Source organism: Syngnathus floridae, chromosome 10 (assembly GCF_059516105.1).
Source record: "Syngnathus floridae isolate MCC-2025c chromosome 10, RoL_Sflo_1.0, whole genome shotgun sequence".
NCBI classification, from domain to species: domain Eukaryota; kingdom Metazoa; phylum Chordata; class Actinopteri; order Syngnathiformes; family Syngnathidae; genus Syngnathus; species Syngnathus floridae.
In genome coordinates this window covers 3,166,986-3,180,501 of record NC_142422.1, presented here as the reverse complement: position 1 = coordinate 3,180,501, position 13,516 = coordinate 3,166,986, and the positions used below count along the sequence as shown (strand labels likewise).

The following is a 13,516-nucleotide window of genomic DNA, read 5'->3' as shown; positions in this document are numbered from 1 at the left end:
AGAAAAGAAAATCCGAAGCATAGCTTTATCGCAAATGTAGCATTCCCCTTGGAGCAGTGGCATGGCCTCTAATAAGAAAATATATATATTATTTAAATTGTTACTGTGACAATTACCATAATATTGTTTTTCTTTGAGGAAAAAAAAATCTAAATATGTGGAGAAAGAAGCTACACTTATGATGCTTAATAAAACTCCACGTCGAAAAAGGCCTCCAATATGCTGCTGATATATGGCTGCATGAGTCATGAAGAAAGGAGCTGGAGAAACGCACGATGCGGTGGTGCTGCTGCTTCGGTTCCGAATGTCTATCGGAAGGCCGCAGCCTCCTTCCTCGCCCCCACCCGTCTTGCTCATGTGTATGCATGAGGCGTTCCTGCAGCCATCCGCTGGATATTGATGTGTTTTAAGGAGGTGTCCCCTGCCCTGCCTCCCTCTGTCCCCGCCTCTCCTCTCTCAACCCATCGCTCCCTCCCCCGCGTCCTCTCCCCCCTCCCTCCTCGCCGCCGCTGAAGAACCGCCGTGTCTCGGTGCGCTCAGACGCGCTCGGCGTTCAGTCTCGCGCGGACCCTCGATGGCCTCCGATCGCAGGGACTGCATGAAGCACATCAGCAGCCCCATCGTCCCCTAGCAAAACCCCACGCGTGGATTACCGCATTGTTTTGTCGTTCCCCACCCAGAGACGTAGCGAGGAAAATGATGATGATGCGCGCACCTTGGTGGATTTCCCTTTTGTGCGTCTGTGGATTGATGCAAGTCGGTCACCAGAGCAACCCCCATTCCCTTAACGGTAATCCATCATCATATTACTTTATTATATTATCATCATGTATATGACGTTTTAAATAGCGCGGTTTGATTTCATTATATTCTGCACCGTGTTTTCACTGAATTAGTAAATAAGAGCAACGGGCATTTTCATACGGGGGTGGATGTGTCTTTTTGTCTTCAACAATAATAAAATGGGTGGTCTTCCCCCTCGCCGGCGCAGGTGACGCTTGGTCGAGCGTCAAGACGCCTCGTAAAGAAGGCGCCTGGCTGGGCAAGAAGAAGGAGGACACGGTGCCTGTTCGTCTGCTTTACAGCAGGCACAACCACAGCATGATCGGCCACCATGAGCTCAGCACGCGTGTCACGGGCAGCCCCGGATCCACGCAGGTACACGCCGCGCTTCGGTGGTGGGAGTGGGAGTCACGCTTGTTTATTGTTCTGCATTCCCCTCTCGTCCTCGGGAAACACGTGAGAAAAATATCAACACAACATTAGAACGTGGCAACGTCATGCTCATGAATTCCGGCGACGAGGGGGAGTGTTCATGTTTAGATATTTATGAGAAAAACAAAACGATAAACATCAGTCATTCAATAATACATTAGAAGTCATATTTATTTTTCCCATGTATGATTAACCTTTCACTACACGCAGAGCTGATAATAGAGGATAATGATGATCATTGGTCTTATTATTAAAGCATCAGCCCAAAGAAAACGATTTAATTTTACAACTTTCATGAGCATACAAATGCCACAAGTTGCTATGGTACGTCTTGTCCACAAGGGGGCATAATTCTTGGACAGCTCAATAGTGCATCAGGCAGCCTGTGCGTACTGAATTGGGAGGAGTAATTCGTAAAATTGTTAAAGTACTGCAAAATTATATCTGAACTAATACAAATACGATTTTCTTTTTTTTTTTTTGCATGACTTGATCTCTTGCAAACCTGCTGAATAACTATTCACCTATCTCACCACCTTTGGAATAAATGTATAAAAGTTACTATCCCAATTGAAAAGCTTGTGAAGCTAGAGTTCATAATAACCAATTTGCTGCAACCACCATATACAGTAATTGTCTCAAAAATAGATTTGTGACGGATGTTCACAAATTCCCATGAGAGTCTACGACATCACATGAAAAAAAGTTTGATCACTTATCCATCGTCTGTTTTTAGCGCCACAAATCTAAAAACAAACCTGTCCAATGGTTTTGAAAGCATGTCACACACACGCATATGTTATTTATAGACTCTCTGGGCTATTTTTAAATCCCAGACGCAAACATCAACAGCGCCGGCAGAGTAGCAGCAAAAAGTCTTGTTTGGTGGGAAAACAAAGCGTGCAAATGAAAGTAGCCCGTGAGTGTATTTGCTCACTATGTGTTTCCGCTTTTGGACGGCGTGGTATGAAAAGTCATCTCTGCTGTAACTCGCAAATCAATGAGGGAGTTAGTGGATTATACCGAACACAATTACTGCTATCTCCTCCCATCCGACGTTTCATATTGCAGATTAGATTAGATCATATATACAGTATATATTTTACCCACTTATATATGCATTGAGTGACGCAAACAATAGACGCTGCGCTCCTCGGGGATGTTGCACTCTGAGGTCACCCATGGGTGAGCACCTCCTCAAAAGAGGTCCTCCCCTCCCCCCCGTTGTGCTCACGCTGCATCCACATTGTAATGAAGGTAGCCGGCGGCACAAGGGTGGAAGGAGGGGGAGGGACCAGCGGAATGACTGCTGGTGGGTTCTCGTTGACCCTGAGGGCCGTGGAGTGAGTGAATGAATGAATCAAGCCATGTGCACCATCTGCGTCCAACACTCGAGAGGAATGAAAATCCAGCTTCAGTCAAATCAATCACACTTATGCAACCACAGTAATGCACATTTGTGTTATAGACCAGAAATGCTGAATTACCACTTTAAAATTTAGACGTCTTGTATGTTGTACAAGATTTGGACATCTAACTGTCATAGCATGAGTCATATCCAAAAAAAAAAAAAGACCAAATTGACTTAAATTTCAATGTCTTTTTCGATAAAGCCAATTTTCAGAGATTTATTGAATTTGCTACCAATTGTAGTGATGGTGAAATGAAGCTTCAGATTTGCTTCACAAACCAGTTGTAGTATTTTTTGACTCCTCTTGCCAATCTTCTTAAACCCCTTTTTTTTTTTAAACCAACAGCACCATCTAGAGGAGGCAAAATACATCTGCTTCATGAAGCAAATTTGAAGCTTCATTTTCCCATCACAAAATGATTGTGAATATTTAAAAAAAAAAAAAAAAGAATTCACTCAATACTGATCACCTGATAATTACATAATCTCGAGCATCTGTAACTAATATTAAAAAATATTTGCCAATTATTCTACTTTAAGCATGTTTGGTTCTTGTCTTAATGGACATTGATGTCCATTCGATCTGACACGCATGTCATTGTGTGCCCTCTGATCCGTGAATATTCTAATAACCAAAGTGATCCGTCCTTTCTCACATGTCCTCTTTCAGGTGAACCACGTGGCCCAGGCCAGCTTTCAAGTGGAAGCTTTTGGCAGGAAGTTCACCTTGGACGTGGAGCTCAATCAGTGAGTTGTTCTTGCCGTTTGCACTTAGCCGCTGGCGTAAATCTTCTCCTGCTTCCTCGTCCAGCAAAGTCAGTCGTTTGTTAATGCGATTGCTTTTAGCGTGAGAATCAAATATGTGATGCTGGCCGATGCTTATTTAGCTACTAGGGAATCGTTTTCTCTTGCATGTGTGTGCATGTTTGTTATGGGAGTGAGTGAGAGGCTCCATCATAATAGTCGCTGATTTACGGTAAAGGCTGGAGCGCTGCGCTGTCAGACGCTGCTGATATCGATCACCGCTGATGGAAAGTGAGCGACTCACTTTCCTCTCTCTCCCTCTTTACTCTTGGCTTGGCACTCTCATTCTTTCACATCCTCCTTTCCGCACACAAAGCATTATACAGTTCAGCTTCTCCGAGGAGGTTGTGTGTTTATCACTGTCTGCTTGTTAGGCCTCTATTAGACAGAGGTCCCCGCATTCAGTGCCGGTAACATTCCGATAATGAAGTAATTAATTGGTGTCAGCATCTGGTGTAATAAAGTATTTGTTGTCGCCGAGAATTTTACAACAGGGTGAGGACTAGTGAGGATTTGTGTCAGGTGTGCATGGATGGGCAGGATTTTGCTGTTTTCACACAAAAAATAGAAATGGATGGTTTGCGCCGTTGTGGGCGTGAACACAGCTTTGCTTTTCTTTTAAAATCGGTGCATGAGATTTGCCGCCTTTGGAATAACAAGTTTGCTAGAGTCTACGCCAAAGGTCAAAGTGTGTGAAGTATTTAAAGCAACCGCTTAGTCTTTAGACTGCTATCTGAAAGCTAATGCTAACACGTAATGAAAAAGACAACTAAAGTGTTTATTTTATTTGTGGAGGCTGGAACGAATTAATCACATTGATTAGGAAAGATGAAAAATTTATATTTTGGACAAATACCTGCAGCTCCTTGTGTGATATATTCAGTCTGTCTTTTTGACACGTTTCGAATCGCAGTATGAACTCGTAGACACAAATACGCACACGCCGCTACACGAGTCCTGCTACCGCGTAATCCGCCGTTCTCGTAATATCATCTTAAAAGGAGGCATACGAGTGAAATCCCATTTCCAGATGACCGTAGAAGGGAATTAGCCTCCAACCGGTCACTCTTACGGGCCACTTTAACGTGTGTGACTGTGAATATCCAGAGACTAATACGCTTCACCCTGGAGTCCAAGTCCTCGTCAGTTCTGCACGTTTTTAAATCTTACTTAGCGACTGATTTATTGGATGGTGTCAATAAGCCGAGTAAACAAGAACCTGTGACCTGCTGCATTGTTAGAACTGGCCGTCGTGTGTACGCTATCGAATCTGTGGCATAGTTTTGACACTGTGTGTCCCACTTCGAGTCCTACTTTTTCATCTCTCACGAGGGACACTTTCCTACTTTTAGTGCCTGAATGTCATCCGTGAACTGATTTTTTTTTTTTTTTTTTAATAGAGCACATCATTTTTGTTTACCAGATTGGGCGTCTGGAGAGCTAACATCTTTGTCAGTCAATAACAAAATCTCCAAAACACGTCCCGGTGTTTATTTTGCTAAGTGCATCAGTCTATATGGAAGGACGACTCTGTCTCGCCCCCTCCATCGTTGTCTTTGTCTACCTCCTTCATCTTTGCGACCGGCTGCAACATTTACATTCATTGGACAAGATCGAGCAGAAAAGATTGGGGGTTGCCCCCCCTCCTCTTTTTTTTTTGTTAATCAGCCTCAACCAAACACACATCTCCTCCCTCTATTCAACTCTTTCTTCACCCGCTGCTGCTGAATAATAGATAAGATTAAAGAGTAGTGTGCACATGTCGATGTATTTTGGGACTTTTGGTTGATGTTACCTACTGTCTGGTGGTCATAAAGCAACCATCATGATTTGTTATGATGCTAAATATTCGGACCTTCAGGAACGAGTTGGAACAAAAAATGCAAGGGTGGAAATTACATTTTGATTAAAGCCCTCGGACGACTTTAAAAATGTTCTCCATGCTTGGATCTCATTTGAAGTAGCATCAGGTCGGATTGTCTTCTAGCTGTTACATCATCTCTCGAGTGTTACAAAACAGGAACAAGCTGGCCGGCGTCCCTCCTGTGTGCAGCGTTGACACTGACAGGCGCTCAGTGTGTTGTTATTCCTACTAGTGTCGCGTCAGCTTTCCTGCACGCAGTCATGCTCTTTATGCTAATGCATGCTTACCGGCAACGCTAAATGCATTATTCATTTGTGTGCACGTGCGTGTGTGTGCAGTCAGCATGTGTTTATGTGGTGGGGGGATGGACTCATGTAAAGTGTGGGGGTCCAGTCAAATGCATGTGTTGGTGCCCCACCTTCCAAAAAAAGGCTAAGTAAACATCCCATAGTTTGACCGTTTGATTAATGTGTGTGTTTTGTAGCTAAAAAAATAATGTGGATGAATAGCGCAGTAAGTGTTGTTCTAATTAAAAAAAAACATAGATGAAAATATCCAGACAGACAAAAAGGGGTGAATATTAAAAGATGATCAGAGGAGAGAAATTAGAGATACAACAAAGGAATCCGAATTATTCATCTCATGTTCTTTGATTTAATTCCACACGCTTTTCTTGCGGAGTTAAATCGACTGAGATTTTTTAACATCCTCTCGCCGAGAACAAGAAATTGCAATTTTGCAAATTTTCCTACAAAGGTCAACGTTGATATTATTTCTGTGATCAGCTCCAAAATTCTAATATATGTATATAACTTTGCTGAAACCATGGCGGAATATTCACTTCAGATTAGGCACAAAAATAAAAAGAATAGGATTGGACAGACAAAAAAAAAGCTTAATTACTTTTATCTCATTCAATTTAGCATCTGCTGTATTTTTTAATTAATAATTAATAATCAAAATTAAATATTAAAAAGCATTACATGAGCGTGCGACCTTACTCGTCCCCTTGCATGTGATTTAAGTCTATCACGCACTCTACCTGCTTTTGTGACACTGATACGATGATCTTCCTCTTCCATTTGTATCTCCATCCTTGTCTCTGCTTCCCGCTTGATAATTGATCGAAAGAAGGCGTGATCTGATTTATTGAAAAGAAAAACACAAGTGGTTTGAGTGAGGGGGATGCAGAGTGGAAGCGTAACAGAGTATAGACAGACCGGAAAAAACGAGAAGTATAGGATGTGTGGATGTCTTTGAAGCACCCTCTCGTCCTGCTGCTGTGTGGGTGGAGAAGCAGCAGATGGGGAAATTCGAGTGGACGCCGTGTTTGTATATTTATATGCTTGGGGGAGGTAGCTACTTGAAAGGAGTGCCTTGAAACCAATGTAAGCGCCCTCATCTATACCTTAGCATGTCATCGGATCATGTGAAGAAACACCTACACTCACCCACACTTGCACATGTGACTAAAAATGTAAAAAAATCAAAATCCTACTTCGTTTATGTTAACAGTATTTTTTTTTTCCGGTATGACACTAAGACGTTGATATAAGCTGTGTTATTTCTCAGTTGTGTTAAGACGAGGGCTAAAAAAAAAAATGGCCGACATAAACAACATCCCTCACCGCCTAATTGCGTGCAAAGACAAGCAGAAAATAAATCAGACTGTTTCGCTTACATAACACGACTTAGCTTACGAATCCTAATTTGAAACCGTATTGACTTAGCCTAGCATTAGCCTCAATGCTTTTTTTAGCCACCTTTCTGCCTTCCTCACTTTTGCATAATAAATAAAAACAGAGAGCGATTTCACCGCTTACTATACGCACGCTACAAGCATGTTGTCATACTACATAATGCAACGCTTAGCTCCATGCGCTTATTTCTGGATGCTACCACAAATCCTTTCCACGCAAAGCTATATTTTAACACAAAAGCATGGAAACAAAAAAAAAATGTAGTTGTTGTAATTAGTAGGAACTTGTTCATCATCATTTAGCCTTACTAAAAAAAGCTTATTTTTGCTAGCTTGCGGCCACACTATTTTACCCAAGCGGTGTCCAAGTGACGCATTCTTGATGAGCAATTAGTGAGTAAATGAATTATAGCCTGGAGACCTTTATCGGGGCCTCGTTGCGAGGTTAGATGTGGGGGTGTTTAGGTGTGTGTAGCTGTAGAAATCCCTAAAGAGAACCCCGACCCCTCCCTCCTCTGTTCTCCTCATCCACCTTTCCAACATAGCACCACCCCCCTCCTCACCCTGTCATCCATCAGCACCCCTCTCCTCATTATGGCCGCCTGACACAGCACGTTGGTGCTTGAGTCCATACATGGAAGACAAGTGCAGTGTGTGTGTGTGTGTGTTTTTGCCGTGATTAGTTTTTTGTGGACGCAATGAAAGGCTGCTAGCTCCACTTTGGTGCCAATCGCTCCACATCAATGCTGCCAAACTTGCCTTTTTCGTTTTTTTGGTGCTTTTTCATCCATGGAGTGCCTGGCGACAAAATGGGAAACGGATTTTAAGCGGGGTATACTTAGAACAGTAATCAAGCCAAATTTCAGCATTTTTCCTCTTGATTAAAATCACTCAGCGGTTTGATTGCCTCCAAAATATTTTTGTGGGGTTTGTTAAGCCTGTTAAATATTGGCAAATAATTATGTGTGATTAACTAACACATTTCGGAGCGGCCAAGTTTGGGACGTGAAATGGGACGAGAGCCAAAGCTTGCGGACATATTAGCTTAGTATTTGAAAGTGGAGCCATAAGTGAAGCTGAAGTGGGAAATTTCACTGCAGCTTCAATTTGGTCCGCAGTTTAGGCAACAGCAGATGTTACTTTATGCATAGTGAAGATAAAAAACGCCAGTGTGTGTGATACGCTGTGATTTTATTTGATCCACTTTTATGCTTGCAGTTTATGTTTTGTGACTTTAACACAGATTTTTTTGTGGCCTACTGGTGCAATTTTGATGTTCAATTCTCTTAATTATGCACTTAGCAAATGTAATTATGCAGACAAAAAAAAAAGATGACGTCGAGAAAATTGGGTTGCGGCGTTTTAAAGGACGGATGACGCCCGCCTGCTTTTTACCGCTTCATTTTTCCCCGACCCTTTTAATGAAATGCTCTTGTGAGTGCAACATTTCTTTTTCGCTCTTTGCCCGTCGGGAGCGTGAGTGGGCTGGCTGACATTCAAGGGGCGCGAAAGCGAGGTCTGTGACGCAAGTGGCTCTCGTGTGCCTGCTTATGAATGGTTTGTCGACTGGAGCGTCTGGTCGGAAATTCTATGACAAGCGCGCCGACACGCAAGACGTTTCCGCGGCGACTGAGCATAGTGGGGGATAAGTGTTGAAAAGATATTATTATGAAAGTGGTTTTTGTCAAGTGAAAAGTTAATGCAAAGTTATGCTTTCGGTGCTGCTGTTTTGGTTAGCAACTGGTTTCAAATAGGCTGAACTCTGTTCATGTGTGATTAATGCAGATAATAATAATTACCACTTACAAGACGCTTTTTTTTCCCCGATAGGGAAAACGGAGGCATCTATTTAAGGCAGCCATTTATTATTCATTTCTGAAATCTGCCTCACACCAAGCGAGGCGGCCAAAAGCGACTAAAACGTGGTGCACGTGTTTTGGCGGCCGACTGAAATATAATTCCGCGGCAGGGGAGATATTGCGTGTGTTTATTTTTGTCATTATTTGCCCCGGAAACCTCAAATGAGGATGTTGAAGAATGTGTGGGTTATCAAATGCATGTTTGACACTCCAGCCGACCTCGTACCTGGTTTTACAAGTGGAAAATAATAAAAAAAGCTTTCTGTCGAAGGTTTTTATGAAGCTCCAGACTGAGGAGAGTTTTATGTCTATTTTTTTCTGCCATCCACTCTGCGGCAAAAGCTGTCACCTTCGCCGCAAACCTTTTTGCTGATGATTTGTAACCCAATTCCAGCTTTGGGCTGGTCCCTGACATCTTCTGATAGCTCTTTTAGACTTGGCTGTGGTGCTACAGAGATTGGAATGTAAAGGAAAAAAATCTTAGTTTATACACATGAAGATGTAAGAACAGGAATTGGGAATTGGTTGATTGAACAAGAACAAAAACTGGAGACTATTTATTTCTTTTTTAGTAATTTGACAAATTCAATACGGGATCAACAAATCTATTTGCCATACAGCAGAAAAACAGCATAAGACAATTTTTTTAATTAAAGGCCGATTCCAATTCCGATATTTGGCAGAATAAAATCCTGATGACCAATTAATCGCTTGATTAATAAAAACCAAAATGAATAAAATAACTTATTTCATTGTTCAGCAGCATGCTAACACGAGGAAAGTCGTGTCTGTTATGGGGGTGAGGCCGCCGAGTGTGAACAAGGGCTTGAGTTTTGTTTCTTTGTCTAGTAAATTATTTAAATCCTCCACGAATGAAATCTGCAATGTGTCATCGGGCCCCCTCCATCAGTCTGCGGTTGCAATGTCGCGCTCCCTCTTGCTCCCCCCCTCCCCTCGGGTAGACTCAGCGTGGAGGATGAAGATCACAAGCTGTGAATCTTAAACACACATCCCAGCAGAACAAAGGCTAACAACTTGCCTTTGACCCACAGATCATGTCTTCATCACAGTCGGGGTCACATGTGAAACTTTTTTCCTGTCGTCCAATTATGACTTTAATGTGCATCATCATGATGGCGCGTTTTTTTCCCAAAAGTACCTTGAAGCGGTGCATGATGGGATATCGGTTAGAGCCCCGAGGTCTGTATTGCCACCCCCTCTCGTTAACATTCGCCGCCTCTTTATCCCCCTCGTGATAGCCATTCCTCCATCTTTCCATTTTATCTCCCGCCTCTCCTGTGCTTTTATTACCCGACGCAACCATTAGTCTTACGAAGGAGTCTTATTTCCTTCGTTGTTGTGAGGCAGAAAACTCCTCATACACCTTGGCTCTGATACTTTTGCTATATCGATGTCTTCGTCGAATATCCCTGAAGTGGTACAATTTGGAGTTGAATCACTTTTTTTCCTGGGAGAAAAAAAAAATGCCTATGAGGTCAAACTAAACTTCACGTCAGCTAACATCATGAGACAGCTGTAGAATTGATTTGAAAATTCTGTCTATAAATCACTGAATGCTTTGAGGCCAGAATACATTAAGGAAATGCTAATTGAATATAAACTCAGGAGAGTTCTGCAGACTCGGGTCAATTAGTGGAGGACAAGCAAACATGGTGGAGCGACATTTAAGTGTTATGCCGCACACGGATGGAGCAAGTTGCAAAAGTGAGCTTCTGCAGCATAATGCTGATTAACACTATATGGCTTTGTCTCAGGTGGTGTGTGTGTGTGTGTATTTCCTTTGGGATACTTGCTGTTGAGAAAGCATACACACATGTGCACAAGCTAACACACACACACACTAATTTCACAGTCTTCATCTTGCTTACCCTCTCAATTTATTTCCTCTTCCCTTCCTCTTCTGCCAGTGTGGCCCTTTTTTTTTTTCCCCCGCAACCTTTATTCGTCCTTCAATACAATGTTAAACACCCACACTCTTGCAGACACACACACACACGTTTGTTTAATTGTGTTTGCGGTCTGGAAATAGCCTCACGTCTCCTCAGTGGTCATAATTAGCCGAGCCTATGCTTTGAAATGCGCAGACAGAATACGATTGTTCCATAAAATTCACTAGAGAGTGAGACTCGAATGATAATCACACATTTTGTGACATTGTGTAACTTTTTTTTTCTTGGTCTTTTCTCTTCCAGCGATCTGCTGTCTTCAGAATACGTGGAGAAGCATTTGTCAGCAAAAGGGAAGACGGTCGTCACTGCTGTAAGATTATGCAGATCTTTTTTTTTTTTTTTTTCTTCTACACTATTCCAACTAAGATTAAGTATTATTGTCATATCCCAAAATATGCACTTAAACATAAAATTATTCTAACATAAGTACGGCTGCACCGATATGTGCCAATATTGTACATCTATACTTTTTGAAAATGCTGCGATACTACAACACCGATACCATTTCAATCAGACATTGATGACGACCCTTTTAGCTTACTGAAAATGATGCTGTTCAATACGAATGCTTGGCAATAGCGACGGCCTTTCTGAAGTATGGCTCGATTTCTGTCTGGATTGTGCCTCCGTGTACATTATTAGCCCTTGCCCCACCTCAATGGAACGCGGCCATAATCGATTATATTTAATTAGTCTCCGCGTTTACCCTGCAGCTACGCGTCAAAACAAATGAAAAGGTCACATTTGACATTTTGTTATCAACGTGTCTCCAGGATGCCGCTTCGCAACATTTTATATGTGCTGACTTGTATTACTATAAATAGTCTATAGATGGCTAGATCAGTAAAAAAAAAAATATATATGCTCGAATCACTGAAGGACTGCCGCTTCCTCACTGGCCACTATTTAGGAATGTGGTGTCGGACACAAGATTTGAATGTCCTAGCATGTCCAGCATGCTTTTAATGGCGTAAACCAGGCGGGCGTATTGCGGTGCGCTGCGTCGCTATGCGCTGCATCATGGCGGTAATTGATCCTGATAAAAGCTGAGTTTCCTAGGGGAGTCAGTTCGCTCGGCTTCCTGCCTTACTAATAGCTGTTAGGCAGCGAGGAAGCAAGCAGGAAGAGCACTTAGACCATGTACACTTTCTTCTTCTGCAGAAATGAACGTGTTTACTTGCAGGGAAGCAAGAGAAGGTTGGAAGTAAAGGCGGAGAAGATGCCTTCAAGTTGGGAGGGGGGATGAGACACCGAGACAAGTCGTGCTTCTAACGGAATAACTAATAAAAATGTATAATTATCAATAATAATATATCTTTACAAGAATATATTATTATGATTCTTAAATATAAATTATAATTATAAAAAAATGTAAATTAAATATAATTATAGTGATTAGAATAATAATTTAAACTGACTGTTGTATAAAAAATGATAACCAATTCGATGATCTTTCGATCAGGCCCGCATCGAAGGTATCGTTGATATGAAATATATTTCAGGACTGAAGCAAATGTGTAATCCCGTTTTTCTGTTCACAGGGAGGAGAGCACTGCTACTACCAGGGGAAAGTACGAGACGTTCCTCACTCCTTCGCCGCCCTCTCCACTTGTCATGGCCTACAGTAAGTACATCAGATATTACGCTTACACACTGAGTCATATTCCCATCTTGCAATGACATCAATGCTGACTCAATCGAGACGCCATCTGCTTTTTTTTAATATTTGAAATTAGGCAGGTAGTACAAATCATATCTGTTTGGTAGCTACAGTCGGGTAACTTAGATTGAGAAACATTTAACAACAATATTAATATACATTTTTGGCAGGTCTCGATAAACACTTGAAACCTGGATGTGTGTATAAATTTCCAGCACAAAAATGTGACTCATTACAAGTGTGAGGGAATTTCATATTGAAAGCTGCATTTTAATTCATGTTTAGTCATCACGTCCTGACAATTGCCGATTGAATAACTCATCGCTACACAGAAAAATTAACATGTTCTGATTTCATTCAATCATTCGCATCCCTGCATTTTTTTTTGTGACATTGAGGACGTTTCGAGTACAACCGTTCGCTAACTCATCAACGCCCATCAGAAAAATCTTGTGTGCAAATTCGGAGCGCTTTAATAACATTCACATTCTTCAAAGTTCTCACCCTAGCAAATCATATATTGGATTTCATTCGATTTGTCTTTTTTAATTATTTCTGCGCATTCCAATCTAATTGCTGCGCCGTTTATTTGTGTGTCAGACATCTTGGTGTACTTCCCATAAATCGTCTCAGGTATTTACCATAATATACATCCTGCACACACACAACACACACACACAAGAGAAACTTAAGCCCGCGCCGCAATAATAGATCTCAACTGCATACAGATAATGCTCTCCAACTTCAGCAGTCATCTCAGATGAAAATCATTCAAGTTTCCAGCGTGCCAATACACATTGCAAAACGATCATATGTCAGATTCATCTGCTTACTGTGCAATAAATTAGCTACCATAGCAAAATGTGTACAAAAGTAGCCTTGAGGAAAAAGTTGGATTGAAAATTTCAGATTTTCAAACATCCAACTTGACCTGCAAGGCCATTTAGGTTGCTTTTAATGCTGTTTCTCAAGATCCAATGTGAACCTGAGTATATTTTATTCGCCTGTCCAACAACTGCCAATCACTGCCAGGC

The 13,516-nt window shown here is 41.8% G+C and overlaps 1 protein-coding gene across 6 annotated transcripts in view; it reads left to right on the top strand.

The window, feature by feature from the left end:
- Nucleotides 1-125: 125 nt before the first annotated feature.
- The window catches only part of adam22 (ADAM metallopeptidase domain 22), a 34,136-nt gene continuing 20,745 nt past the window's right edge, over nucleotides 126-13,516 (top strand). For all 6 annotated transcript variants that reach the window (XM_088386806.1, XM_088386805.1, XM_088386804.1 and 3 more), the window contains exons 1-5: nucleotides 126-790; nucleotides 992-1,158; nucleotides 3,297-3,373; nucleotides 11,066-11,132; nucleotides 12,364-12,446. In XM_088386806.1, the coding sequence (XP_088242932.1) occupies nucleotides 697-790; nucleotides 992-1,158; nucleotides 3,297-3,373; nucleotides 11,066-11,132; nucleotides 12,364-12,446 (488 nt within the window). In that variant the 5' untranslated portion in view covers nucleotides 126-696. The remainder of the gene's footprint in view (nucleotides 791-991; nucleotides 1,159-3,296; nucleotides 3,374-11,065; nucleotides 11,133-12,363; nucleotides 12,447-13,516) is intronic.